This window comes from Cnephaeus nilssonii, assembly GCF_951640355.1.
Source record: "Cnephaeus nilssonii genome assembly, chromosome: 7".
Taxonomy (NCBI): Eukaryota; Metazoa; Chordata; class Mammalia; order Chiroptera; family Vespertilionidae; genus Cnephaeus; species Cnephaeus nilssonii.
Window position 1 is genome coordinate 83,453,903 of NC_137078.1, and position 24,947 is coordinate 83,478,849.

Genomic DNA, 24,947 nt, shown 5'->3' on the forward strand with positions numbered 1-24,947 from the left:
GCCTGCCCACAGAGCAGCACACACTTCAGCAGGGCTCTGTTGCCCCCTGAGTCTGCCTCTTGAGTGTGTCACTGTGGTGGTGGTTGGGTGGTTTTCCAATGTGACCTGAAGCTGTTCACTGGGTGCACTGGCTCCTGGAAGGTGCAGGCCTGCGCTTAGATACGTCAGTATCAGCTCTCACCCCTATAGGTGGGGTGGGGCTGGAACCCCAACCTGCTACAAGTTAGCTGTGGCTGTGCCCACCCAAATCCACAGGACAAAGTAGCCCAACAAACCCTGGAAACTGCAGGTGGCGCAGGACCCGGAGGAGGGCCATGAGGCCTCACATAAACTCTTATAAAAACTCTCAAGCCCTAGCTGGTTTGGCTCAGAGGATAGAGGGTCAGCCTATGGACTGAAGGGTCCTGGGTTCAATTATACCAAGGGCACATGCCCAGGTTGCGGACTGGATCCCCAGTAGGGGGATTGCAAGAGGCAGCCAATCAATGATTCTCTCATCATTGATGTTTCTATCTCTTTCCCTCACCCTTCCTCTCTGAAATCAATAAAAATATATTTTAAAAAACACACAACTCTCAACATAAATGAAATAAAGCAAATGCTATATAACTAAAAAAAATTTTTCTACAGCTTTGGGCATTCTTATGTTGTATCTTCCTCGTCTTTGTAGCTGTCTCAGTGCCTAGTACAATGCCTGCATCAACAAAGGCACCAAAAACATTTGTAGCAGTGTCTCTCCGCCATATTCCTGTGGACTCATCTGCATATCCTGTGGCCAAAGGGCTCAGGGAACACAGGCAGACTAGATGTGCAGCTATGACGGTCTCTCCTCCCAGCCCCTGCGTTATGCCCCATAGGAACCAGGTGGCCCTCCAAGCCGCTTTATGTTTCCACTCTAGCACTTGGCCTTGCTCAGAAACTCTTGTCTAGAGCTATTGATCCTCCCTGAGCCAGGCCCTCCATACCTTCTCAGCTCCATCCCACCCCCACCCCACTTTCCTTATCTTTCCTGCTCTAAGGAACCACATCCTGGTTACCCTCCCCCAATACACCAGGATATTCCTAATCTGTGCTATCGCACATGCCCTTTTCTCTGCTTCAAGTGCCTTTGCCCTCTTGTCCACCTAGGAAGTAGCTGATGCAACTCCGGCTATCCAATCCTCCAAGAAGTCCAGAGAACATTAAACATTCTTTCCTCTGTGCTACTGTGTACCCTGTAACTGTTAAAACCATCCCAGTGTAGTATGACTTGTTTCTGTGTCTTGGCATCCTCACCATCTCCAACACCTGGCATAGAACAGGGTCGCCATGACTGCATGCTGAATCAGGACATCACATTCTGCTAGGATAGTGGTGTCATATTTTGGAGGTTTTTTTGGCCCAGCTCTATCCTAGCTGTGTTACCTTGGGCAAGTCACTATAGCTCTCATTCTTCATCTATAGACTAGACAGCACCCACCTCCTAAGGTTGTCATAAAGGTTGGATTAAGACAAGGCCTGTAATACACATAAAGCAGCATCTGGTACACAGTGAGCATTCAGTTAGCAGCAGTTTTCATTGCTACCATGACCTCTGGTGTCTCATCTCCCCTCCACTGGAGAAGGCAGAGCCCACAGGCCCCAGCAGACACACGTGGGGTTTCCTGGCCCAGAATCACACACCACTGCACTCTGCCTGACAGGCAAGAAGGGAAAGAAACTCAGGACACAAGCTTATTAGGAGTATAAAAATAGGACTTTTTTTCCTCATAATCATATCAATTATCAAAGAAAGAAACAGTATGTAACAAAAATACAAAGCTCTGGTGGATTTTTTTTTGTCAGTTTTTGGGATTTTTCCCCCTCCCCCTCCCTCCCCAACAGCCCCTTCCCAGGGATCCCCTGGCTGAAGCCTGGATGCCGTCCCTGGGCTTGCCCTGGGGCTCAGGAGAACCGGTGGTCCAGGTCCCTCTGGGGGTTGGCCGAGTATGAGTAGGCCTTGCCCAGTACCAGGCGGTCCCGCAGCAGCTTGAAGAAGGCGTAGTAGTTGCTGAAGAGGATGAGCGCCAGTGAGATGGTCTGGTGCCACTTTTCAGAAGACATTAAGGAGTACAGCTGGTAGACAATGACAGCACCCTCCAGCAGCAGGAGGATGTTGAGGATCCGCAGAGGTTTGCTGAAAAAGAACTGCCCAGGAAAGAGTAGGATGGACTGGAAAGTACTCTCTGGAAGCCTGCCTCTTGGGGCCCCATGCAGAGTGGGCTGGGAAGGAAAACTTCAGATGGTTGGGCACTGACTTTACAGCCTCTCTGCCTTTGCTTGTGGTGTTCCTTCTGTCAAGACTATTGCTCCCCACATAATGTTGTTTAAGATCCTATTCAACTTCTACTTTCTCCAGGAAGCTTTTCTTGAGAGGTCTTGGTTGCTCTCTCAAACTTTTTCTGGTCTAAAATCAGACCAGATTTTATATGTGATCTTCCTGGGTACTGTAAGACCTGAACCAATTAGAATCTTATGACATATTAGAGGCCTGGTGCACGAATTCGGCCTGGACTGCAGGCTGGGATGAAACTGGTTCTCTGACATCCCCTGAAGGGTCCCGGATTGCAAGAGGTTGCAGGCCAGGCAGAGGGACCCCACTGGTGCATGATCGGTCCAGGGAGGGATGCGGATGCAGGAGGTTGGCCAGCCAGCGAGGGACCGCGGGAGGGCTCCAGGGCGTGTCTGGCCCGTCTTGCTCAGTCCCAATCGGCCGGACCCCAGAAGCAAGCTAACCTACCGGTCAGAACGTCTGCCCCCCCTGGTGGTCAGTGCACATCTTAGCAACTGGTCAACTGGTTGACTGTCTGTCTGCCCCCTGGTGGTCAGTGCATGTCATAGCAAGTGGTTAAGCGGCCTTAGCATATCATTAGCATATTACGCTTTGGTTGGTTGAATGGCCGACCAGACGACCGGATACTCAGCATATTAGGCTTTTATTATATAGGCAGAATTATAGACTCTACAGCCTGAGTCACCAATTACTTCATGTATAGCATTTGCCAGCTAGGCCAGAAGCTTCCAGGGGACATGGTGACACCTCACCCTTACCTGCTGTTTACCAGGCAAGGTAGAGTGTAGGAAAAAATTTCTGATCAATTCAAGAGTGATCAATGTCTAGGGATCCAGATTCTGCAAGAGGCAAGGTAACTAAACCTCAAGAGCTGCTTGCAGGATAGGAGAAGTAGCAGGAAATGGGAGTCCAAGAGACCAGTATGCCAGGTTCAGTTCTGGAACCTGAGAGGCTTCTGGGACCTTGGGCAAGTCCCTTCCTGTCTGGGCCTTAGGTTTCTCTACAGTGAAACGAAGAGATTACCCAGATCAATGATTTCTCAGACTGTGTTCCTTAGAGCACCAGGTTCCGAGGAGGTTATTTTAGGGACTATAGCAGCGGTGAGTGGGAGTGAAAGGAGTTCCAACCCTTGCAAACAGAGCAGTGCCATGAGGTCCTATACATTGGACTTTAGTCTGTGACTGTATTGGACAAGGATTTTGATAGCAAAATAAATAAATAAAATGGAGACCACTAGCCTAGATGATTTTGAACAGCCCTTTTCCATAGTGTCATTACCTCCAGTTTTCAAGTTTCCCAGGAAGGCACCCTTGAACAACTTAAACTCTCTAAGCTGATTTTAGTATCTGAAAATGGGGAGAGCCCTGGCATTTCTCCCATACACACAAATTCTGGTAAAGACTGATGGAAGGGTGCATGGGACGTGCTTACCAGTGCCTGGCACACAATAGGAATGATGATAGTTATTATTTTCATCACTAAGAACCCTTCCTTTTATTGTACCGTCTTTCCCACCTCCACCCAGTATTTCAATGATCTGCTACCAAGCGAGCTGCAGTTATGAAGTGCTAGTTGGCATGGCTGTCCTTGTTCTGCATGTGTGCTTTGTCTTCCTTTGGATTTGGGAAATACCTAAAAATAGCTCTCTTGTTATACCACCTTCCTGCCCCTCTGATCCCCCTGCCCTCTGGATCAGGCCCCAACCCTCCATCCCAGGGGAAGAGACTCACGTGGAACCGGAAGTGGGAGACATCAGAGGGGATGGCCACATTGTAGTGACCCACTGCTTTGTAGACATTCTTGCTGTGCTTCACCAGCACACCCTGCGGCCACATGCATTCTTCAGTCCACCTGGAGGCACAGCCCAACAATGCCCTTTATGCCCAGCTCACCCACAAAAGGGGGTCCCAGAAGACTGGGCATGAGCAGAAACCACCAGGGCTCTACTCCCATTTCTGACTTAGCACAGTGACTTCCCCTTTCTGGGTGTCAGTTGTCTCCTCTGTAAAATGGGGTAAGAACCGTGAGAAATTCACTGTACTGGCAGTCGCAAGGTCTAGGGCTGATGTTAATGTCCGAGGGAGTGTCAAGAAAATATTTTCCCCTCTCTAGGTGAATCTTCTTCATCTGGTCTTACCTGTAGCCTCCAATTGGTCCATCACAAGTTGCCTAAGTGGTCTTTTAAAATACCAAACTGAGCCTGACTGTTTTCTGCTCAAAACCCTCTGAAGGCTGTCCAATGCTCTTGGGTCAAGTCATCTGAGGCCCTGCATGGCCTTCCATGACTGCCACCATACAGCTCAGTTTCTAGTTCCTCCAGCATACCTTACTGCTCCATGTCTCTGTACAAGTTGCCCCTTCTAATTGGACTGCCCTTCCTGTTGCCTTATCCTTTTGGCAAGCTCTTTGTCATCTTTTTTAAATTTTTAATTGATTTCAGAGAGAAAAAGGGAGGGGAGCAGGAGGGAGGGAGGGAGTGAGAGAGGGGTAAACACTGATCAGTTGCTTCCTGCATATGCCCCAACTGGGGATTGAACCTGTAACCTGGGCATGTGCCCTGACCAGAATCAAACCTGCCACCTTCTGGTGTATAGGACGGTGCGACAACCAACTGAGCCACACCAGCCAAGGCTCTTTGTCATCTTAAAACCCAGAATCCTCCAGAAAGCCTTCCTCCAACTCCTCATAGAATTCAGCATCCTTTAACGCTCCCCCAAACCCCTACTACTGGTCGACTTTCCCCCATGTTTTGTCACTTATTTATTTCTCTGGATCTCTCATAGGTTGGGAGACCTTAAGGGAAGGGATAGTGTCCAATGCACCTCTGTCCTCGAAGCATGCCACAAGGGCTGGCACATAGAGGCCCCAGTGACCCTGTGAATGAGGTGGTGGAACCAGTGAGCTTTCTTCCGATGCTCTGTGAGATCTCTCAGGAACTCCAAGGGTGCGGGGCTAGAGGACTGAGAATCACTGTCTGCAAGAAGCTCAATCTCATGCTCCTGCCTTGTTGATTCATTCATTTAAAAAAAGTTATTGTGTTACATGCAATAACACAAAGTAATCTCACAGACAATATGTTGAATTAAAGAATCTGGACTCAAGATTTCATTTATATGAAGTTGCAGAACAGAAAACAAACCTATGGTGAAAGAAAGTGAAAAGATAGTTGGGGTGGTCATTGGGAAGGATCACGAGGAAATTTTCTGAGGGGCTGGAAATGTTCTGTATCTTGATGGAGGCTAGATTACATGGGTGTACATACCTTTATCAAAACTCAAAGAATTATACATTTTAAGATTTATACTTTTCAGCTCTGGCTGGTGTGGCTCAGTTGGGTGGGCAGCATCCCATGCACTGAAAGGTTGGCTGCTGGTTTGATTCCCAGTCAGCGCACTTGCCCAGGTTGGGGACTCAATCCCTGGTGGAGGGCATGCAGGAGGCAGCCGACTGATGTTTTGCACTCACATAGATGTTTCTCTCTCTCTCTCCTTCCCTCCCTCTCCTTTTCTCTCTTAAAATAAATTTTAAAAATCTTAAAAGATTTATACATTTAATTGTATATAAATTTTACCTTAAAAAAAAAAAAGAGTATAGCTCTGCTCAGAGGTTGAGCATTGACATATGAAACAGGAGATCATGGTTCAATTCCCGGTCAGGGCACATGCCCAGGTTGCAGGCTCGATCCCGAGTAGGGGGCGGGCAGGAGGCAGCTGATCTATGTTGGCATGGCTGTTCTTGTTCTGCATGTGTGCATTGTCTTCCTTTCAATTTGGGAAATACCTAAAAATAGCTCTCTTGTTATGACATCACCTTCCTGCTTCTCTCTTATCATTGATGTTTCTATCTCTCTCTCCTTCTCCCTTCCTCTCTGAAATCAATAAAAATATATATTAAAAAAAAAAAGACTACCCAGCCAGTATGGCACAGTGGTTGAGCGACAACCTATGAACCAGGAGGTCACAGTTCACTTCCTGGTTGGGGCACATGTCGGGGTTGCAGGCTCGGTCTCCAGAGTGGGGCGTGCAGGAGGCAGCCAATTAATGATTCTCTCTCATCATTGATGTTTTTATCTCTCTCCCTCCCTCTTCCTTCTTCTCTCAAGTCAATAAAATGTTTAATTAAAATTAAAAAAAAAGGACTATACACAAAAAATTTACTGTGGACCTAGTGTAAGCCAGGCACTCAGCTAGGAATGAGAGATGGCTGAGAGCTTGATAGGTAAGGACCCTGATCTCCAGGAGCTTTAGTCCTGGAATGTCAGGTAAGTCACTAAGCAAACAGAGCAGAAAGTGCTAGGTGTAATGATCATGGTATTATGGGATTGTAGGAGCATAGGGGAGCACTTGGATGGACAGGAAAGTATTTCTGGAGGAAGTCAAGTGCTAAAGAATGGACAGGAACTCATCAGGAAGAGAAAGTCGGGAAGGATGTTGCAGGCAAAACATGCAGCATGTGCAAAAACCTAGATATAAAAATGCATACAGAGTTTAAGGATTTGAAGAGGTTTGGTCAGGCTAGAGCGGAGTATGAGTTGGGGCATGGTAAGAGATAAGGTAGAAAAAGCTGGCAGGACCCAGCTCATCAGCTGGGAAGCCCTGTGAAAGAGCCTGGATGTTATCTGCAGATTGTGGTGAGCTACAGACAGGTTTATCCTCATATTCTGCTATGTTCTATCTTTCTATTCCTCCCTCCCTTCAGAGCCCCCTTTTGGCCCATTTGGCAATGCCCATCCCCTTTCCTGGACCACCTGGACAGAGGCTGGGAAGGGCCCTGACTGGCACAGAGGGCCAACACCAGGAGGCTTGTCTCTGTGGCCTCCCTTTGCATCTCTGCTTCTAGGTGGGCCTACCTTTACAAACCTGTCCTAGTGGCCTCTTCTCTGCCAGGCCTTGTGCTTGGCCCATGACTCAGATGTGATACAGAAGTGGCCTCCGCCTTGAGAAGCTTTCAGTCTATTGGGGCAATACAGGCAGGAAAATCCGTATAACCTGGTGAAACGCACTGTGGTGAAAGGCTGTAGAAATGCTAGGCGCCATGAAGAATGAGCCAGGCTGGGGGAAGACAGCCTAGCACCTCAGGGTTCCCAAGCAGGGTAACTTCTGCCTCTGTTCTGGGTGCAATAATATCCTAGAACTGGGCCTCTTTCACGTCACTCATCCTATTTATGTACACAGCTATCACCCCCACCAGACTGAACTCCTCAAGGATCTCGTTTCAATAATTTCCTCCCTGTTTTTTCTTCCCTGTCCAAGATTCACCATCAGCTAACACAACACCATATCTTGCTATCAGTTTGACGTCTCTAAGATACACCTTGGAACTGGTCCCTCCACTACTCAAAACCCTTTATAGCCCTCCTTTGCCTATGGGTCAAAGCCAAGCTTCTTTGTCCAATATATAGCACCAAGCCTGGTATGGATTAGGTAGAAATAGATGTCTGCTGAAAGAGTAGGTGACCTAATGACTGAATGGATGAGTAAGCAGTTGATAGAGGGAGTGAAGCGAGGAATGAATGCATGAGCAAATCAGTCAATGGGTGATTAAATAATAGTCAGTGAATGAGAAAGTCCACGAGTCCATGAATTTACTGCCTGCCCCCCTCCCATCTCTAGTACACTACAAGTTACCTAAGGACAGGGAACATGTCCATCTTGGGCCCTGCCATACCCCACTCTGGTCACCAGTTCTAGCAAACAAGACATGCTCAATAACCTTTTGCTGACTGAATGAATGCGTTGACGAGCAAAGAGGTGAGTGACTCCAGACACTGACCAGGAGGGTTAGGGTTGGGCCGAGAAGGGTAGGGAAACTCACGGGTGCTGCAGCACGTTGGAGCACAGCGCTGGGTCCACTTTCTGCCAGCAGCCAAGGTGGGCAGCGGCCTTGTGCAGCAGGTCGCAGTAGCTGGCAGGCAGCAGGTGCTGCATGAGGATCACTGAGGTGCTGATGGACACCAGAAGGAAGAGCTCGCAGGACCAGCGCTTGTCATAGTAATGTGTGTTCTGGGGGCAGGAAGAGGTGGAAAAGGCCTGGGATGCCCATAATGTCCTCACTCCTTCCCCCTTCCCTGATTCTATGTACCTTGAAGATCAAACCTGGAGAGAACTCAGGGTGATGTGAAACCAAGGATCCAACACCTAACAAAGAAGGCTTAGACCCTGTGCCCACTACTTAGTCTTTTACAAAGAAAAACTGCTCCCACTGCCCACCACTCTGAGCCAGAGCACAGGCTCCCAAGTCCGGGCACAGACTCTGGAGTCCAATGAACATATGCGTTCAAATCTTGGCTCTGCTGCTTATTAACTGTGTTACCTTGGGCAAGTCATTTCACTGCTCTATGCTCGTTTCCTCATCTGTTAAATGAAGATAAGAGTAACCACCAACCACCTCTGAGAGGCATTTGGAGGACTATAATGCCCATGAAAGCTCTATCACATTGTAGGTGCTCAATGGACTTTAAAACCTCGACCTCAAATTATTCAGTATAGTCCATCCTTGGATACATGTTTCAAGCCTACAGTCAGCTGGGAAAATACTTTCCCAGAAGGCCACACAAACTAGAGAGTGAGCACAGGCTTTTGCTGTCACTCAGATCTGGATGAATCCTGCTTTCCGATTTAATGATAAAGCAGGACATTGTGACATGCCTGTACCAAAACAGCCAAATTAAAATACAAGTCACTGCTCTTTGTTACCAAGTATTACGAACAACAATGCATGTCCTCCTCATTGGCTCGGTGACCCTGTGCAGAGCACTTCCTTTCAATGAGCCTTGTTCTTTCCACTCTAAAAATAGAGGCAGCAGTCACTCTAGCCCTTGAGAGAACATACAGAATCTCATAAAAAACAGTACTGCTATTTATGCAAGCAGGAGGTCTCCTGGGGGGGGGGGGTGGGGTGGGGCAGGCAGCAGGGTGAGGTCCTGGGCAGGCCCTTTACCTCCCTGGGTTGAGCTACACACCTTCACGAACCAGACAGGCACAAAGGCCACATAATAGGCACTCAGCATGGAGCTGACCAGCACTTCCTTCATGCGCCAGTTGAAGTCCATCTTGAGGAACTCCACCTCGCTGCGGATGAGGCTGGGCGATAGGCAGCAGGCATGGGTGGGCATGGAGTCTGGGCCATACAGCTGCCGCGTGTGCTGCTTCCATGTCTCCCGCAGAGTCAGCAGGTAGTCCCGGCTCCGTGCCAGGCCACTGACAGCCTCCCGGGGACCCATGGAAGCCATGTGGCTGAAGAGATTTGTCTTGCGGATGTCACAGTTCAGCTGCAGGAACGGAATGTACATCCCAAACCTGCTGGGGAAGACAGTGGTGAGGACAGGCCTGCCCGTGGGCCAGGATCCCAACCCTCAGCCACTGAGAGAGTCCTTCTTTCCTCCCTGGGCCTTAGCTCTCTTGACTTTTCTGAAGGGGGAATTTACTCGTCCTTCTAACATCCATCCTCCCATCCAATGATCAGTCATTCAACACATGTATTAGCATTGAGTGTGTGCCGAGTATCAGGGATATAGCAGGAAGCAAGAGACGAGTCCCTGCCCTCACAGTCTATTGACAACGAACAGTATTCCTAACAGCCCCAGTAATTGGGCACCACCTATGCTCCAGACACGGTCTTAAGTCCTTTACGTGCATTTGCTTCTTTTTTCCTCCTAAGAACACTGTGCATTCGGTCCCGTTGTTCTGTGCCCTTTCAGATGGAGAAGCTGTGGCTCAGAGAGGTCATGTGGATTCCCCAAGTTCACAATTAGTAAGGAAGTAATAGAGCTGGGATTTACCCCAGGACAGTCTGGTACTAAAGATCTGGACAGATAATAAATACTATGAGTAATTTATTTTAAATGTACACGGCACCGAGGTGTAAGTTCCTGAGTACATATGTTAGACAGCTCTTAGGGCAGGGCAGGAACAATATTTGTGTGTCTATTATGTGCTATACACTGAAATGGGCCCTTGAAAAAGTACAAATCTCTTCCTCTGAGCAGTACTCTTAGGTTATGGCTGGAGCTAATTAGTCAAGGGGTGTTTTGAGTGTCTGGCTCCTATCATCTGAAGAGAAAACTAGACGAACCCATAGCCAAGAAGGGTATATAGTTATAAAAAGTGGGTAAATGCCTAGCACAGTACATGGAACATCATAGTAGGTGCTCTTTACAAGCATTTCTTTTTTTAGCTTGGGCCCTCTCAATTTCCCCAGGTCCTCAGACCCAGACCCAAACCCAGAAGGGTTCCTGGGCTGCCCCCAGAAGTCAGGGTCAATAAGCATGCTACATTTTCTTATCAACAGTAATTTCCTGTTTTCTGAGGTTCCAAGAGAAATGAGTGTCCTTGGGCAATGTGCTTCTTTGGATTTTTGCTTTCTGCTCCATAAAATGGGGATGCTGCCCAGCCGGTGTGCCTCAATGGGTGTCGACCCATGAAACAGGAGGTCACGGTTCCATTCCCAGTCAGGGCACATGTCTGGGTTCCAGGCTTGATCCCCAGTAGGAGGTATGCAGGAGGCAGCTGATCAAAGATTCTCATCATTAATGTTTCTCTCTCTCTCTCTCTGAGATCAATAAATACTATGAGTATTTATTATATTTAAAAACTAGAGGCCCGGTGCACGAATTCATGCACGGGTGGGGTCCCTCGGCATGGCCTGCGGGGATTGGGCTGAAACTGAGAGTCCAATGCTCACTGCTGCTCCCACTCATCACGGCCCCGCTGCGCCTACTGCGGATTCGCACCCAGTCAGTCCTGATTGGGAGAGGCTCCACCACCACAGCAGACCTTGCCAGCTGGGAGCTCTGCATCTGGCGCCCATCCTGAGGGGAGTGTGTGTGGGGGGGGCAGGATGCAATTGGCCCTCCTGGGCAGGCGGTGGGACACCCTTGCAGCCCGGGATCCAGATCCATCTCACTGACGTTTGCGCTGGTTGTGGGGAGCCACCTGGTGGCCACTTTTATATCGTTTCTTCCTTGTGGAAAGTATAGGGAGGGGAAGTGGCCACAGTTCCCGAAGACGACTTCCAGGAGGCCCGTGGGATCCTGCAGGCGGCGCTGGCCAGTCCACTGGTGCCTGGCCCATTCTCCGGATATTGGATCTGCAGGACTACTGAGGGAGTGAGTGGCTGCCACTGGGCTGGTGGGCTGCCCAGACTGGGTCCGTCAGCTGAGCGGCACTCCTGCTGTGGGAGCACACTGACCACCAGGGGGCAGCTCCTGCGTTGAGCGTCTGCCCCTGGTGGTCAGTGTGCATCATAGCAACCGGTCATTTGGTCACTTAGGCTTTTATATATATATAGATAAAATAAAATGGGGATGCTATCATTTTCCCTGGGGTAAGATTAAGTAAGATAACTTAGAGAATTTGGTTGAGAACATAACCTCTGGGGTCAAATAGGCCAGTATTAAAATTCCAGCTCTGCCACTTACTAATGCTATTATTTAGGGCAAGTTACTTAATCTCTATGACCCTCAGTATCCTTTTTAAAAATATATATATATTATTGATTTTTACAGAGAGGAAGGGAGAGGGATAGAGAGTCAGAAACATTGATGAGAGAGAAACATCAATCAGCTGCCTCCTGCACACCCCCTACTGGGGATGTGCCTGCAACCAAGGCACATGCCCTCGACCGGAATCGAACCCAGGACCCCTCAGTCCCCAGGCCGACACTCTATCCACTGAGCCAAACCGGTGAGGGCAAGCCTCAGTATCCTTAACTTGCCTTAAGTTACATAGCTTATATTGATTCCCTATGTTCAACCAGGCATTATGCTAGTGTTTTCATAAGTGCGCTCTTAATTTTTGCAACAAACCCCAGCATGGTGCCTGCCTCAGAATATATCAATATAAGTTTGTTAGAAAAAGAAATAGGCCAGTGATTCTATGAGACAGGAAAGAAGACTGAAATGGGATTCCCAAAACACTCTTCAGGATACCCTGTGGGAATAAGGGGGTGGGCACTTACATGAATATACAAGGGATTCAGAGTCAAACTTAAGAGCAAGTACTTAAAATCTCCCTGATTTTGCCTCTAAGAAGAACTACAGATCAATTAAATTATGTGGTAACAGCAAGTGACTGCTCTGACAGGTCACAAGTTAGAAGCAGCTTCACATGCAAGATGGCAGACTCCCTCCCATCCTTTCCACCTAAGACATGACGGTAGGAAGTAAATCCATATCAGCAAAACAAATGGGAGGAGTACACAAGTGATTTTGACAAATTTAGAAAGCGGACGGAAACATGTTGACAGATGAGGAAGGAAGCCATTGTCTAGAGCAGAACTGTCTAATAGAAATATGAGAGTCACACATGTTATTTAAATTTCTCTAGGGGGCAGGCTAGAAGAGGTCAAAGGGGGCAAAAAGGGGACATCTGTAATACTGTCAACAATAAAGATTAAAAATATCTATTAGCCACATTAAAAAATAGATAAAATTAATTTTAATACTCTATTTTATTTAACTCAATATATGCAAAATATTATCATTGCAACATATAATCATTATTATGAATATGTCTTACTTACTTTCTTTTTTTGTACTAAGTCTTCAGAATCCGGTATATATTTTATACTTACAGCACATCTCAATTCAAATTAGCCTATTTCAATGTTCAATAACAATAGGTGGCTAGAAAATACTAAACTGGATGGCATAGGTCTAGGATATGCCATGAGAGGGCTGGACTGGGGGTAGGAGCTTCTCTGCCTAGAGTGATGCAAGAAAGACTCTGACTTGATGTGAGCACATTTAGTAGGTGATAGAAGTAAGAACCAGGGCTGAACAAATGGGACTAAACAAAGATCTGTATTTATGAATAAGGATCAGTCCCTTTATTCTCTTACACACCTCACACAATGCACCCTGAAGGATTTTTCTGTAAAGAACTTGAACAAAGTGTTTGAGAACTGAGGTCCTCATTCTGGGCATCCTAGAGTAACACCTAACCCCCTTTTTCTGGCTAATGGGGGCCACAGCCTGACGAGTACCTTACTCAAACATCCTAAAGCAAAGTTTGCCCTGCCCATGTACTCAGAACTTCCAGTCAAATCTCCTATTCTCATATACAATGGCAGAGGGAGAGAAAATGCACTCCAAGCTACCAGGTTCTTTGTTCTTAAGTAGAAATAGACAACCAAAGAAACCAACTATATTTTGAAAACTAGCAGCATTTAATAGAAAACTGACCCAGGAAGAAAGACAAAATTGAGGGAACATAAGAGATTTTAAAAACAAGAACAGAAATGCCATGAAAAAGAATAATCAAGATAAGAAAGAGGCCTTAGATATTAAAAATATCATTGCTGAAAAAATTCTCAATAAAAAAGCTGGACGATATAGTTGAGGAAATCTCCCTAAGGCAAAGTGAAAAGAGAGAGACACACAGAGAGAAAGACAGAAGGAAGGGAGAGAGAGAAAGGGAGAGAGATGAGAAAATATAAGAGGAACAGATAACCAATCTATGAGGTCTACCATATGATGAACTGAAGTCCCAGAGAGAATAGGAAACATGAAAGGCAAGATATTATCAAAGAAATAATAGAAGAAAATTTCCTTGAGCTGAATACCTAAATCTTGTGGTAAAAAAAAAAAAATCCTAGAGTACTGATAAGATGAATGAGAAAAGTTCCATACCAGACACACCCTTGTGAAATTTCAAATAATCAAAAGTTAAACAGAATATCCCTAAAAGCCTTCAGAAAGAAAAAAACAAGTCATCTACAAATAATTGGAATCAAACTGGTATTAGTCTTCTCTTTAGAAACATGGGATACTAGAGACAATGAATCAATATCTTCAAAATTCTGAGAGTATGAATTTAGAAATGTACATTTAGCCGAATCATCAATCAAATATGAGGGCAGAATAAAGACAATTTTAGACATGCAAGGACTCAGAATGTACATAACTCCCATGTACCCATTGTTAAGAAAATTACCTGATTATGCATTCCAGCAAAATAAGGGAGAGAAACCAAGAAAGAGGAAGACATGGGATCCAGGAAACAGTGGATCCAACCCAGGAGGGCAGCGTAGGGAAGTCCCAGGCTGAGAGCTGACATCAGGCCTAAAGAGCAACCACTCCAGACTGGAGCAGGAGGATGGAGAGCTCCAGGAGGGATGTCTTTTGGGGGGAAAATGAACTCCAGGCAACAGGTAGCATGACTGAGAGGCTGGATAAACTTGAGGATATGTTGAAGGCCCATCATTCTTTTGTCAACAAGGAAAAAAAAGGCAATTAGAAACTCCAAGATGAAAAAAAAAAGCTGTATAAGAAAGTTACAATCTAAATATGAAGCAAACTAAACTATGATAATGATTTTAAGCATTTGATGGAATGTAAGAAAAGAGAAACCATTTGACCTAGACACTAGAACATTCTTTTTTTAAGAGGCTCAAGATTATAACTCAGTTAACTATAGAGAAGGAATGTCATCTATGCATACTACTTGGCCCTATACTAAGTGATATTTTCATATTCATAACATCAAGTCTACTTATTAGAGAAGATGAAGAGGAGAGAAAAAATGGAATGGCAGAGTTCCTAATATTCTTCTTTTACATAAAAGGAATTAAGATACTGACTACTGTTGATGGAATAAAAAAGACAGGCATTCTCATATTACTGAAAATGATAACCAATAGGAAACTAAAAATAATAACTTATCAAACACTGGAAACAGTAGGGATGGAAAGGTAAATATTTTGTTATTGCATGTGCACCTGTATGCATGTGCATATATGAGTGTGTGGTATGCTTGTATATGCAAAGGATATTTATTTCTAGGATATACAAGAAACCAGAAATATTGGTGGCTACCTCCGGGGAGGGAAACTGTATAGCTGGGAAAAGGGAGTCAAGGGGAGACATTTTCATTCATATTTTTTTATATCTGTTGAATTTTTGTTTTTATTAATTTTAGAGAGAGAAACATCCATCGGCTGCCTCCTGCACGACCCCTGCTGGGGATCAAACCCACAACTCTGGTATGTGCTGCAGTGAGTATGCAGTATTTATACCTGCTGAATTTGAACTATATAAGCCTATTATCCCAACTATAATTTCAATAAATTTTTAAAAAGAGTAAATAAAGGTATAAAGATACTAAAATTATGGCGGTAACCTGAAAAACATTTAACACCAGAAACAGTGACAGAGGTTGCTTTTGAGAAGTGGGACTACTCTGGGGGGTGGAGTTGGAGGCTATTTTTCATTATAAGCTTTTAGCCTACTGTATTTGATTTTTTTATGAGGTACATGTATTATGTTTGTAAAAAAATAATTCAAGATATAAACATTGGATGATGTCTGTATCCAAGGAGAATGGACTCACTGGAGAATAACTAGGAAGGGTCAAATTTAGGCGATTGTTGAAAATTTTAATCAATACAACCATTTTGGAGGGTCAATTGCTAATAGCTATCAAAGCTGGTGTGACTCAACTGGTTGAGTGTCGTTGCTTGCACTGAAGGGTCCCCGGTTCGATTCCTAGTCAGGGCAAAGCCCAGGCTGTGGTTTTGGTTCCGGGTCCAGGTGAGGCAACCTATCAATGTTTCTCTCTCACATCAATGTTTTTTCTCTCTCTCTTTCTCCCTTTCCCTTCCTTTCTCTCTCAAGTCAATTTTTAAAAAATGGACATAATTTTTGATGCAGTAATTCTACTTCTGCGAATCTGTTTTACAAAAATACTAAACAAGTGTGCAAAGATGTATGCAAAAGAATGTTCCCTGCCTCATTAAGTAGGGAGAAGCCAGAAATAACTAAAAAATCTACTAATAGAAGACAAAACAAATTGTGAAAAATCTATACAATAGAATGCTATCAGGCCATTAAAAAAAGTGAGGCAGATCATATGTATTGCCATGAAAAAATATCCAAGTTATATGATTATGCGGGAAAAGTAATCAATTTTACAACATCATGCATACTACAATCCCATCTTTGTTTTTAAAAAAGTATATGTGTGTAAAAAAAACCAGCCAACCAACAAAAACCAACAAAAGTACATGTGTTCTAACACACACAAAAAACTCGAGTTTGACATGCTTGCAGTAAATAATGGTTTTCTGGGGGACTGAGATTATGTGGACTTTCATTTTCTATGTTAAAAGCTTCTATAAAGTTTATGTTTGTATATGACATGTGTCACTCTTCTAACTATAAACTAGGTTTAACTGAAGCAATAGTGATGGGGCTCCTCCCATGGGTGCCCTTTTGGTTAACCAGAGTAGAGAGGGAGAAGTGTCCAGCTATGAAGCTTCCCAGGGAACAGGGCTGGTCCAACCTGGAGAAGCCCATGAACCAGAAAGCTCAGGGGTTGAGAAATAACTGTTAATGCCTAGGCAGCCAGGAGCCTGCCCCAGGAACAGCCAGAGTAGACACCTTGCCAAAGCCCTCCCCAATTCTAGGCCAGAGAGGGGCAGTCCTGGGCTCCTCTCAGACACTATCTCTCCATCTTCAACAATTTCGGTTCTGGCAAGATAGAGGGAGAGTGACCAAAACAGACAAAGACAGACATATACACATGCATGTGCAGATATACAGTACACACACACACACACACACACACACACACGCTTCATGCATAGACACCCACAGGAAACATGCATACACACAGGTGCTTGCATGCACACAGACCTACGGGAGGCACCAAGAGCTTATCAGGGGTCCTCAAACTACGGCCCATGGGCCACAAGCGGCCCGCCGAGGACATTTATCCGGCCCGCCGGGTGTTTTTGCCGCCACTGCCTGTCCTGCTTAGCAGCCGACTTAGCAGTGTGCATAGGAATTTGTTCATAGTTGGTTTTTTTTTTAAACTATAGTCTGGCCCTCCAATGGTCTGAGGGACAGTGAACTGGCCCCGTTTAAAAAGTTTGAGGACCCCTGGCTTACATAAACACTGATATATACAGAGACAGAGACAGAGACAGAGACAGAGAGAGAACTAGAGAGAGAGGAAAGGGAGAGAGAAGGAGACAAAGTACATGCACTTCCCTCAGGAACCTCCCTTTGGGATATACACTCAGATTTGAGTCCTATTCTGACCTCTGCCTTGGTGGCACCTTGGGTAAATTATGCCATCTCAGTTTCTGCTCCTGCGAAAGAAGGCCCATCACTCTGATCTCAGGGAGATACTGTCTGACAATGTGAGAGAACATCGTTGCTGCCTTGCCTGGGAGTCTTCCAGGTGTGGGGGCCTGCTGACCCAGCTACACTCAGGACAAAGGTCAAGAGCCAGGTGTTAGGCAGTGAGGGGTGAATGAGGGGTACTCACGGATAGCAGAGGAACAGGAGGTTCAGGAAGGAGTAGGTCCTGAAGAGGTGGATGAGGGAGCGGCACAGACTCCAGCCTGTTGCCGTGAGAACGGTGAAACGGGTGAGGAACAGCAGGATGGAGCGAAAGAGGGAGACCTTCCCCCTCTGAGAAGCCTGGGTCAGGGTGAGATAGGACGGGATGGGGCCTTGGATGAAGGCCACAGAGGCTGTGCCCAAATCCCTCCCAGCACGGCCTGTGATCCCACCCAGGGAAGCATGGGGCAGCAGCTTGGGCAGAACCTGGCAAGGTGAGCCCTCCTCAACATCCAGTGAACTCCAACAGCCAAAGGGATGTGAGTAATGTTCTTCAACCAAGTCCAAAGGGAGCCCCAAGGAAATGCCTCAGGATTGAAGGGCTCCACGTATCACCCTGGCACCCGCAGGGGAAAGGGAGTCCCAAAGTCCCCAGCCTCTAGGACCCAATCACCTCCTTCACGATGGACCCAATGAAGCGGCGGCCCAGTACGATGGTGGTCACCATCAGCAAGTTGAAGTCGATCAGGTGGAAATTCTGTCAGGGGCAGAGGCCTGGGGGTCACGTGGGCCCCCTGCCCATATACAGTCTATTCTTATATCCACCTCCCCCTGCCCAGTCCTTTCCATAGGGACTATCCCCACTCTCTGACCTTCATAGGCCTCCAGCTGAGTCAGGACAGGAAATTACCTAGAGTAGAACAGGACCCAGAGGAGGGAAGTGGGAACGTCCCTGGAGATAAGAGAGTGGTGTGTGAGCCCTCTTGCCCTAATCACCCCTACCCCTGTCCCTGAACCTCTCGTTCTGCATGGAGATCCCTCCACTCCTTCAAACGCTCACAGATGTCTATGGGTCATCTCCCCCACAGGACTTAAGACTGTGTTCCTTTAGGCAAAATCTGTCAGATTCATCTCTACCTTTACAATGCCTAGTGTGGTGTTGGGCACATTAGGGGTGAGTATTCAGGAATCACCAGTTTCCTGTTCTTTCTACACTTCCCTTGCCCAGCATGAGGCCAAGCCTACAGGGTGCTAGGTAAGCTGTGCTAAACTGAAACCAAACATATCACACACACACATGCACGGGTGGTCCCAGCTGGACACCTACCAGGGAGGTGTGGGAGGGCGGGTGGGAAGGTGGGTACCACCACACTGTCTTGTAGATATTGATGTAGTGAACGAAGAGGGCTATGAGCTGGCAGAAGAAGAGCTGCAACTCAAACAGAATGCTGGCTTGAACTGGCAGCTCCGGGATCTTGCAGTGTTGTAGGGGAACGACTGTCTGGGTGGCCAGTGGGGGGCTGGAGAGGCCCGTCCCAGAACTGCTCCTGGGGACAGGAAGGGGAAACATCAGGAGCTGACCTGAGAACCCTACCAAGAAGGGCTTCTGAGGCACAGGATTGTGGGGTAAGGTCAGAAAAGCAGTTCATGGCTGGAATGGAGTCCTTATCCTACATGTCAGACATAGGGGTTCACAGAGCCTTTTCCTACCCCTACTATTGGTCAGGCCTTCCAACATTCCCCAGGAAGGAAAAATTTATTAGGTCCATTTTACAGACGAGGAAAATAGGAGGCCCAAAGAGGGGAGATAACTTGTCCAAGTCACCAGCAAATCAGCAGCAGAACTGTAACTAGAATCCAGGCCTTTGGATTTATTACACTACTAGAGGCCTGGTGCATGAAATGTGTGCACTCAGCTGGGGGGCGGGAGGGAGGTCCCTCAGCCTGGCCTGCACCCTCTCGCAGTCTGGGAGCTCTCAGGGGATGTCCGACTGCCCGGCTCAGGGCTTTTGGCTGAGCGGCGCTCCCCCTGTGGGAGTGCACTGACCACCAGGGGGTAGCTCCTGTGTTGAGCGTCTGCCCCCTGGTGGTCAGTGCGCTTCATAGTGACGGGTCGTTCCGCCATTTAGTGGATTTGCATATTAGCCTTTTATTATACAGGATGTCCCACTGCAACTGTACAAATGACCATTCTCTGGGTCTTTTCTGCTGCCTTCTGAGCCCCCTTCTGGCATCTAGGGTATCACATCCTAGAGCTCAGTCAGGGACAGCTTCGTCCTTACTATCCCTGTGAGCCCACAGTGAGGGGTGAGACACAGAAAGGCAGTTTACCTGGTACGGGAACGGACACTGGTGACTGATGCACTGGAAGTGTGGCCCCCACCAGAGCCCCCAGAGGACCCTGGCTCACACAGCGGATTACGACAGTAGGATGTCCTGTTGGGACCTCTTCGTCCTCCTGTGGGACTCAAATAAGGTAAATCCTCAAGCCAAAGGGCATATATCAAGGATAACAGCAATGATACTGGCTACCAGTTTACCTGCTGTCTCACTTTACCATTTAATCACAAAGACCTATGATCTGGCTCCTGCCTACCTCTTCAACCTCGTCTACCATTCTCTGCCTGCCCCCATGCTTCAGCCATCCTGGCCTCTCTCTCCTTAAGCAAACCAGGCTTATTGCTACCTCTTGTACTTGCTGTATCCTCTGTTTGGAGAGCCCTTCCCTGATTGCCATTTTGGAAGTATCTGCTTCATAATTCATTCCCACCCCCACAACAATTCACTCTTGGAATTTTTCTTATTCAGCTGTTAACATATTTATTGTCTGTCTTACCCACTAGCATGGAAGGTCAGTGAGGTCACTATATTTATGTCTTTTTCCATTGTATCCCCTCCCCCTTCCACAGTGCCCAGCATTAAGTAAATGCCTAGTAAGTATATATTGATGAGTGATGAAACCAGCAAGGTAGGTTTTCCATAGATTAGGAAACTGAGTTTATACTGTGTCACAGGCAGTTTGGGGTCTGGGTCCTGTGCTCTTAGCTCTGGTGTATGCTGGTCCATTCAGATACTACCCAGTTTCTATAGGCTTACAATTCTGGGCAGTCTTGACATCTTTTCCTCCAGTGCCTGAGATCCAGCTCAAGGGGCATCCTGGTGTCTTATGGTTGAGACCCAGGGCCTGAGCACAGGGCCCAGGATGTGGCTTTGGGAGAATGGGGTGTTTGTGGACCCAAACTTGGACCCACAATCTATTTCTCGAACCTTAGCAGTCTAGCCCAAGTTCCCAGGCTCCATCCTGCTTATGAGCACCACCCCAGGTCTAGTCAAGGTTATAGCCTTGTTTATATCCCTTCAGGGCAACACAGCAGCTTACACAACACACACCTTTTGCCCTAGTTCCTCAGTTTGAAAGCTTTTCCCACAAGTCTCTACAAAGCCCTTGTCCTCGAACTCTGCCCCTCCACCAGCCCCCAGCCCAGAAGCTCTGTTCACACACTATTATACTCGGCTTAGAAAGTCCCACACAAATACCTTCACCCCAAAAGCTCTGACCATACCTAGTCTCCTCTCTTTGGAAGCTCGGCACCCACACAAGCACCCTCAGCCCAGAAGTCCCGCCTACACACCATCGTCAGCCCAGAAAACCCGCCCACGAGCCAATAAAAGCCGCGTCTACCCAGAAGCCCCGCTCCAGAATGGGGTTCCCTCAGTCTAGGTCTCCTCCCCGCCCCACCGCTTCCAGTAGAAAGCCCCCCCAGCCCAGAAGGATGCCCCCGCCCCAGTGCCCCCCGTCCTCGGGCCCCGCCCCCAGACCAAGGCCCCGCCCACGCCTCTCCCATCCTCACCAGAGCCCAATCCTCCACAAGACCGCACCCCGCATGTGAGAAGCCCCGCCCCCCACTCAGCTGCCCCGCCCCCACAAGAGGCCCCACCCCGCAAAGCGACAGGAGGGGGCGGGGTCCCTCTGCGCCCGAATCCCCTCCCCCGCCCCTTGCCGGGATCCTGTCCGCGTGGGGAGCCATTAGCAGCCTGGCCATCCCAATCTCCGCGCCGCCCGTCCCCGGGCCGAGCCGGGCCCGCTCTGCTCACCCATCTCCTCCCCCCGGCGCGCTCTGCTTCGCCGCCGCAGCTCCTGCGGGCAATATGTCGGAGGCGACGGCGGCCGGGAGAGGACTAACCGCCGCAGCCCGGTCCCGGGTATCGGCCGCGCGCTCCCGCCTCGCCGCTGTATTTGCATACAAGGCCGGGCTAGAGGCTGGGGGCGCGCTTCTTAAAGGGGCCGCCTGGACGGAGGCGGGGCCTGTGGGGTCTTTGTCTCGCCGTCCCCCACGCCCTTCCTGCAGCTGCTGCTAAAGAAACCCGAGAGGCAGGGAAACCCACGTCCTGCTCCTCCGTGCGTGCCTTCTCTCAGCATCTCTCAGGCCCCAGGGAGGGGGCCGGAACCCGCCTCCCGTCTCAGTTCCCGCCGGAGATGGACTGCATCCTTGAGTGGCTCCCAGGCTCCTCAAACTCAACCCCTTCCCAATTGGGCTGTCACCTTTCTCTTCGGCCTTATTGCTCTCTGGTCCACTCCAGCCAAACCTGGGAGTTATTTCCCGTTTCCCTCGGCACCACGTCTAATCTTTTACGTACGTAGTCGTGCCCATCCTAAGATCTAAGTATTTCTCACATCTGACCCTACTCCCCTGCCACCCCCTGTGCAAACCCTGACTCTGCCGGTTCCCAGCCTTGACATCCTGTTTCTTGTCCTTTCCAATGAGGCTGGTAATATTCATGTGATAGGTCTTGGTGAGGGTTAAATGAGATAATGCATGTAGAACAGAGTCTGTTGTATAAATGTTAATATTATTATTATGGTGATGTACGGCAAGCACTTAATACAGAGGAAGCATTCAATAAACGAGCTACACTTGTTATGATTTCTTCCCTCCTAAGACTTATAAGCTGTGTTAATCACCTGGTAGCTCCATCACTTAGCACAGTGCTTGGCACATAATGGAAGTTCAGCCCTGGCCAGGCAGCTCAGTTGGTTAGAGCATGTCTGATACACCAAGGCTGCAGTTATGAATTAGTAGATATTTCATTGATATTCAGAGCTTACAGTCCTGGGAGATGGACACTAAATGAGTAAATTCGGTAGTATGTTAGAAAGGAATGATTGCCGTGGAGAAAACAAGAAAGGGGATGGCAGGTGGCAATTATATACAAGGCAATTAGAGTAGGCTTCACTGAGGTGACTTCTGAGCAAACACACGAAGGAAATGAGTGAATTAGTCATGCATATATCCAGAGGAAGGGGGCATTCCAGGCAGAGGAAGTCAGTGGAAAGGCCCTCAGGCACAAGCACGCACCCCTGGTGTGTTTAAGAAACAGCAAGGAGGCCAGTGTGGCTTGGACGGAATAGACAAGAGATCAGGATATGAGAAAGGATGAAACATAAAGGACTGTTTAGCTTTATTCTGAATGAGATGGGGAGTAATTGGAGGGTTTGAACTTCCATTTTTATTGATTTTTTAGAGAGAGAGAGGAAGGGAGAGAGAGAAACAACTATTTATTGTTCTGATTATTTATGCATTCATTGGTTGATTCTTGTATGTGCCCTGACTGAGACCTAACCCGCAGTCTTGGTGTATCAGACAACATCCGAACTAACTGAGCTACCTGGCCAGGGCTGGACTTCCATTTTTAAAGAATCACTCTGGCCTGCTCTGTGAGAATAGACTGTAGGGTCACAAGGGTGGAAGCAGGGAGACCAGGCATGAACCTATATGGCAATGACCTTAGCAAGAGATATTAATGGTTGGTATCAGATTGAGTGAGGTGATGAGACATGGTTGGATTTTGGATTTGAAATGAAACTCAACAGAATTTGTTGACAGATGGATAGATGTGTGGGAGAGAAGATCAAGGATTACTTCAAGGTTTTTAATCTAGACAAATGGAAATCTGGAGTTTAATTCCACACATACACATCTGTTACAGCTTTTACAACAAGTCAGGTCTTTCCTTCTGGGGGAAAAAGGCCTGGAAATGGTGGGGTTGGGGTGGGGGGAGGAGAATGACCAGGTCACAAAGCAGAGTAGAAACCAGGGCAGATATTTGTTTTCCCAGCTAAAGAAATTCTGGTAGGAGAGCTAGTCTGGCCTCTTTAGAGCACTACAATTGAAATGTATCTCATTAATTTCTGAATCCTTAAAGCCTAATACTACCTGGCATGTGATAGGCATTCAAAGTAAGTATTAATTCAGTTGAATTGAGATAATGGCAAATTGCCTCTTGAAAGGAATGCCTATTGAGAAGGGAAGCTAAATAGTTTCAGGAATATTCCATAGAAGCCTGAGGACAAGCCATACCTGGGAACTCATTTTAAATCAGGTCAATAAACTTTGTGGAGCATCTATTATATATCCTGGGCACTAGAGATACAGAGATGCCACTCATTATTTGGGGAGACAGAGAGAAGAATCAATAATTACGGTACAGTGTGATAATATCAGTATGTATCAAGTTCAGAGGTGGATGGGAGGTGACTAACTCTGACAGGGATGGTAGACAAGAGGCTTCCTGGGAGATGATGTCAGAGATGGTTTCTGAGAGATGAATAGCAGTTTGCTCGTTATACTCCTACTAGAGGCCCGGTGCATGAAATTCGTGCACTTGTGGTGGGGAGGGTCACTCAGCCCAGCCTGCACCCTCTTGCAGTCCGGGAGCCCTCAGGGGACGTCCAACAGTCAGACATCCTTAGTGCTGCCGTGGCTTCTGGCTGAGCAGCGCTCTGGTGTTGAGCGTCTGCCCCCTGGGGGTCAGTGCTCCTCATAGCGACCAGTTGTTCCTCTGTTCAGTCATTTGCATATTAGCCTTTTATTATATAGGATGGGAGGAATAGCTTGTGTCTGGTAATTCTTACTGGGGATGGCAGCAGAGGACTGTCTTGCTGTGCATTTATTATGTGGAAGGTGCTGCACCTTGTACATGGTGAATACTCAGTAAATGTTTGCCAAATTGCTTTTAGGGCATTCATACAACCCAGGGTAAGAGTTTGCTCAAAGTAACTGTTTTGCATGTGACTCATTATCTGTGGCTCCTGCCCATCTTGTACAGGTTGACTATTGATTTTGCCTGCCCAGCATCTATTCATTCCTTCTTCTGTTAAGAAACCTATAATTTTCTTTGGGGAACTACCCTTCCCACCACTCAGTTCATGAGGTTTTGTGGGGCTGCTTTACTCTGCAGTTCCAGTGTGGGCAGATGCTCCTGTCCTGTTGAATTAAAGCATTCCATTCCTGCCACTCCAGCGACAGTGACTGGCTGTGTGTGTGTGTGTGTGTGTGTGTGTGTGTGTGTGTGTGTGTGGTGGGGTTGTTAGTGCCTAACGCAGCCAAATGCGACATAACCCTAGGATCTTTGCTAGAAGTATTGGGAAATAATTTTAACTTCTGAGATGGCTAAGCAAATAGGTCATAAACAGAGTTGTTCGTGGTTATCTTGCTACTTTTGGGAGGAGCTTAACTGACAATGAAGGAAACACAGCTGTACGTGAAGCCATTATGGACTTTTCTATTCCAA

At 47.4% G+C, this 24,947-nt stretch overlaps 1 protein-coding gene across 4 annotated transcripts; it reads right to left on the reverse strand.

The window, feature by feature from the left end:
• Nucleotides 1-1,823: 1,823 nt before the first annotated feature.
• Nucleotides 1,824-21,759, reverse strand: TMEM39B (transmembrane protein 39B). 4 transcript variants are annotated; one of them, XM_079777037.1, is made up of 9 exons: nucleotides 21,471-21,759; nucleotides 19,707-19,833; nucleotides 18,703-18,922; nucleotides 18,049-18,132; nucleotides 17,581-17,735; nucleotides 9,273-9,609; nucleotides 8,126-8,313; nucleotides 4,042-4,162; nucleotides 1,825-2,166 (listed from the first exon to the last, which is right to left on the reverse strand). In XM_079777037.1, exons 1-9 carry the CDS (start codon nucleotides 21,616-21,618, stop codon nucleotides 1,924-1,926), a joined length of 1,623 nt encoding a protein of 540 aa, XP_079633163.1. In that variant the 5' UTR covers nucleotides 21,619-21,759; the 3' UTR covers nucleotides 1,825-1,923. The 4 variants fall into 4 exon arrangements, with proteins under 4 accessions (XP_079633164.1, XP_079633165.1, XP_079633163.1 ...); XM_079777038.1 differs by lacking the exons at nucleotides 19,707-19,833; nucleotides 21,471-21,759 and adding an exon at nucleotides 18,248-18,327 and having other exon boundaries at nucleotides 1,824-2,166; nucleotides 18,703-18,826; XM_079777039.1 differs by lacking the exons at nucleotides 19,707-19,833; nucleotides 21,471-21,759 and adding an exon at nucleotides 18,248-18,327 and having other exon boundaries at nucleotides 1,824-2,166; nucleotides 18,049-18,149; nucleotides 18,703-18,826.
• Nucleotides 21,760-24,947: the final 3,188 nt, after the last annotated feature.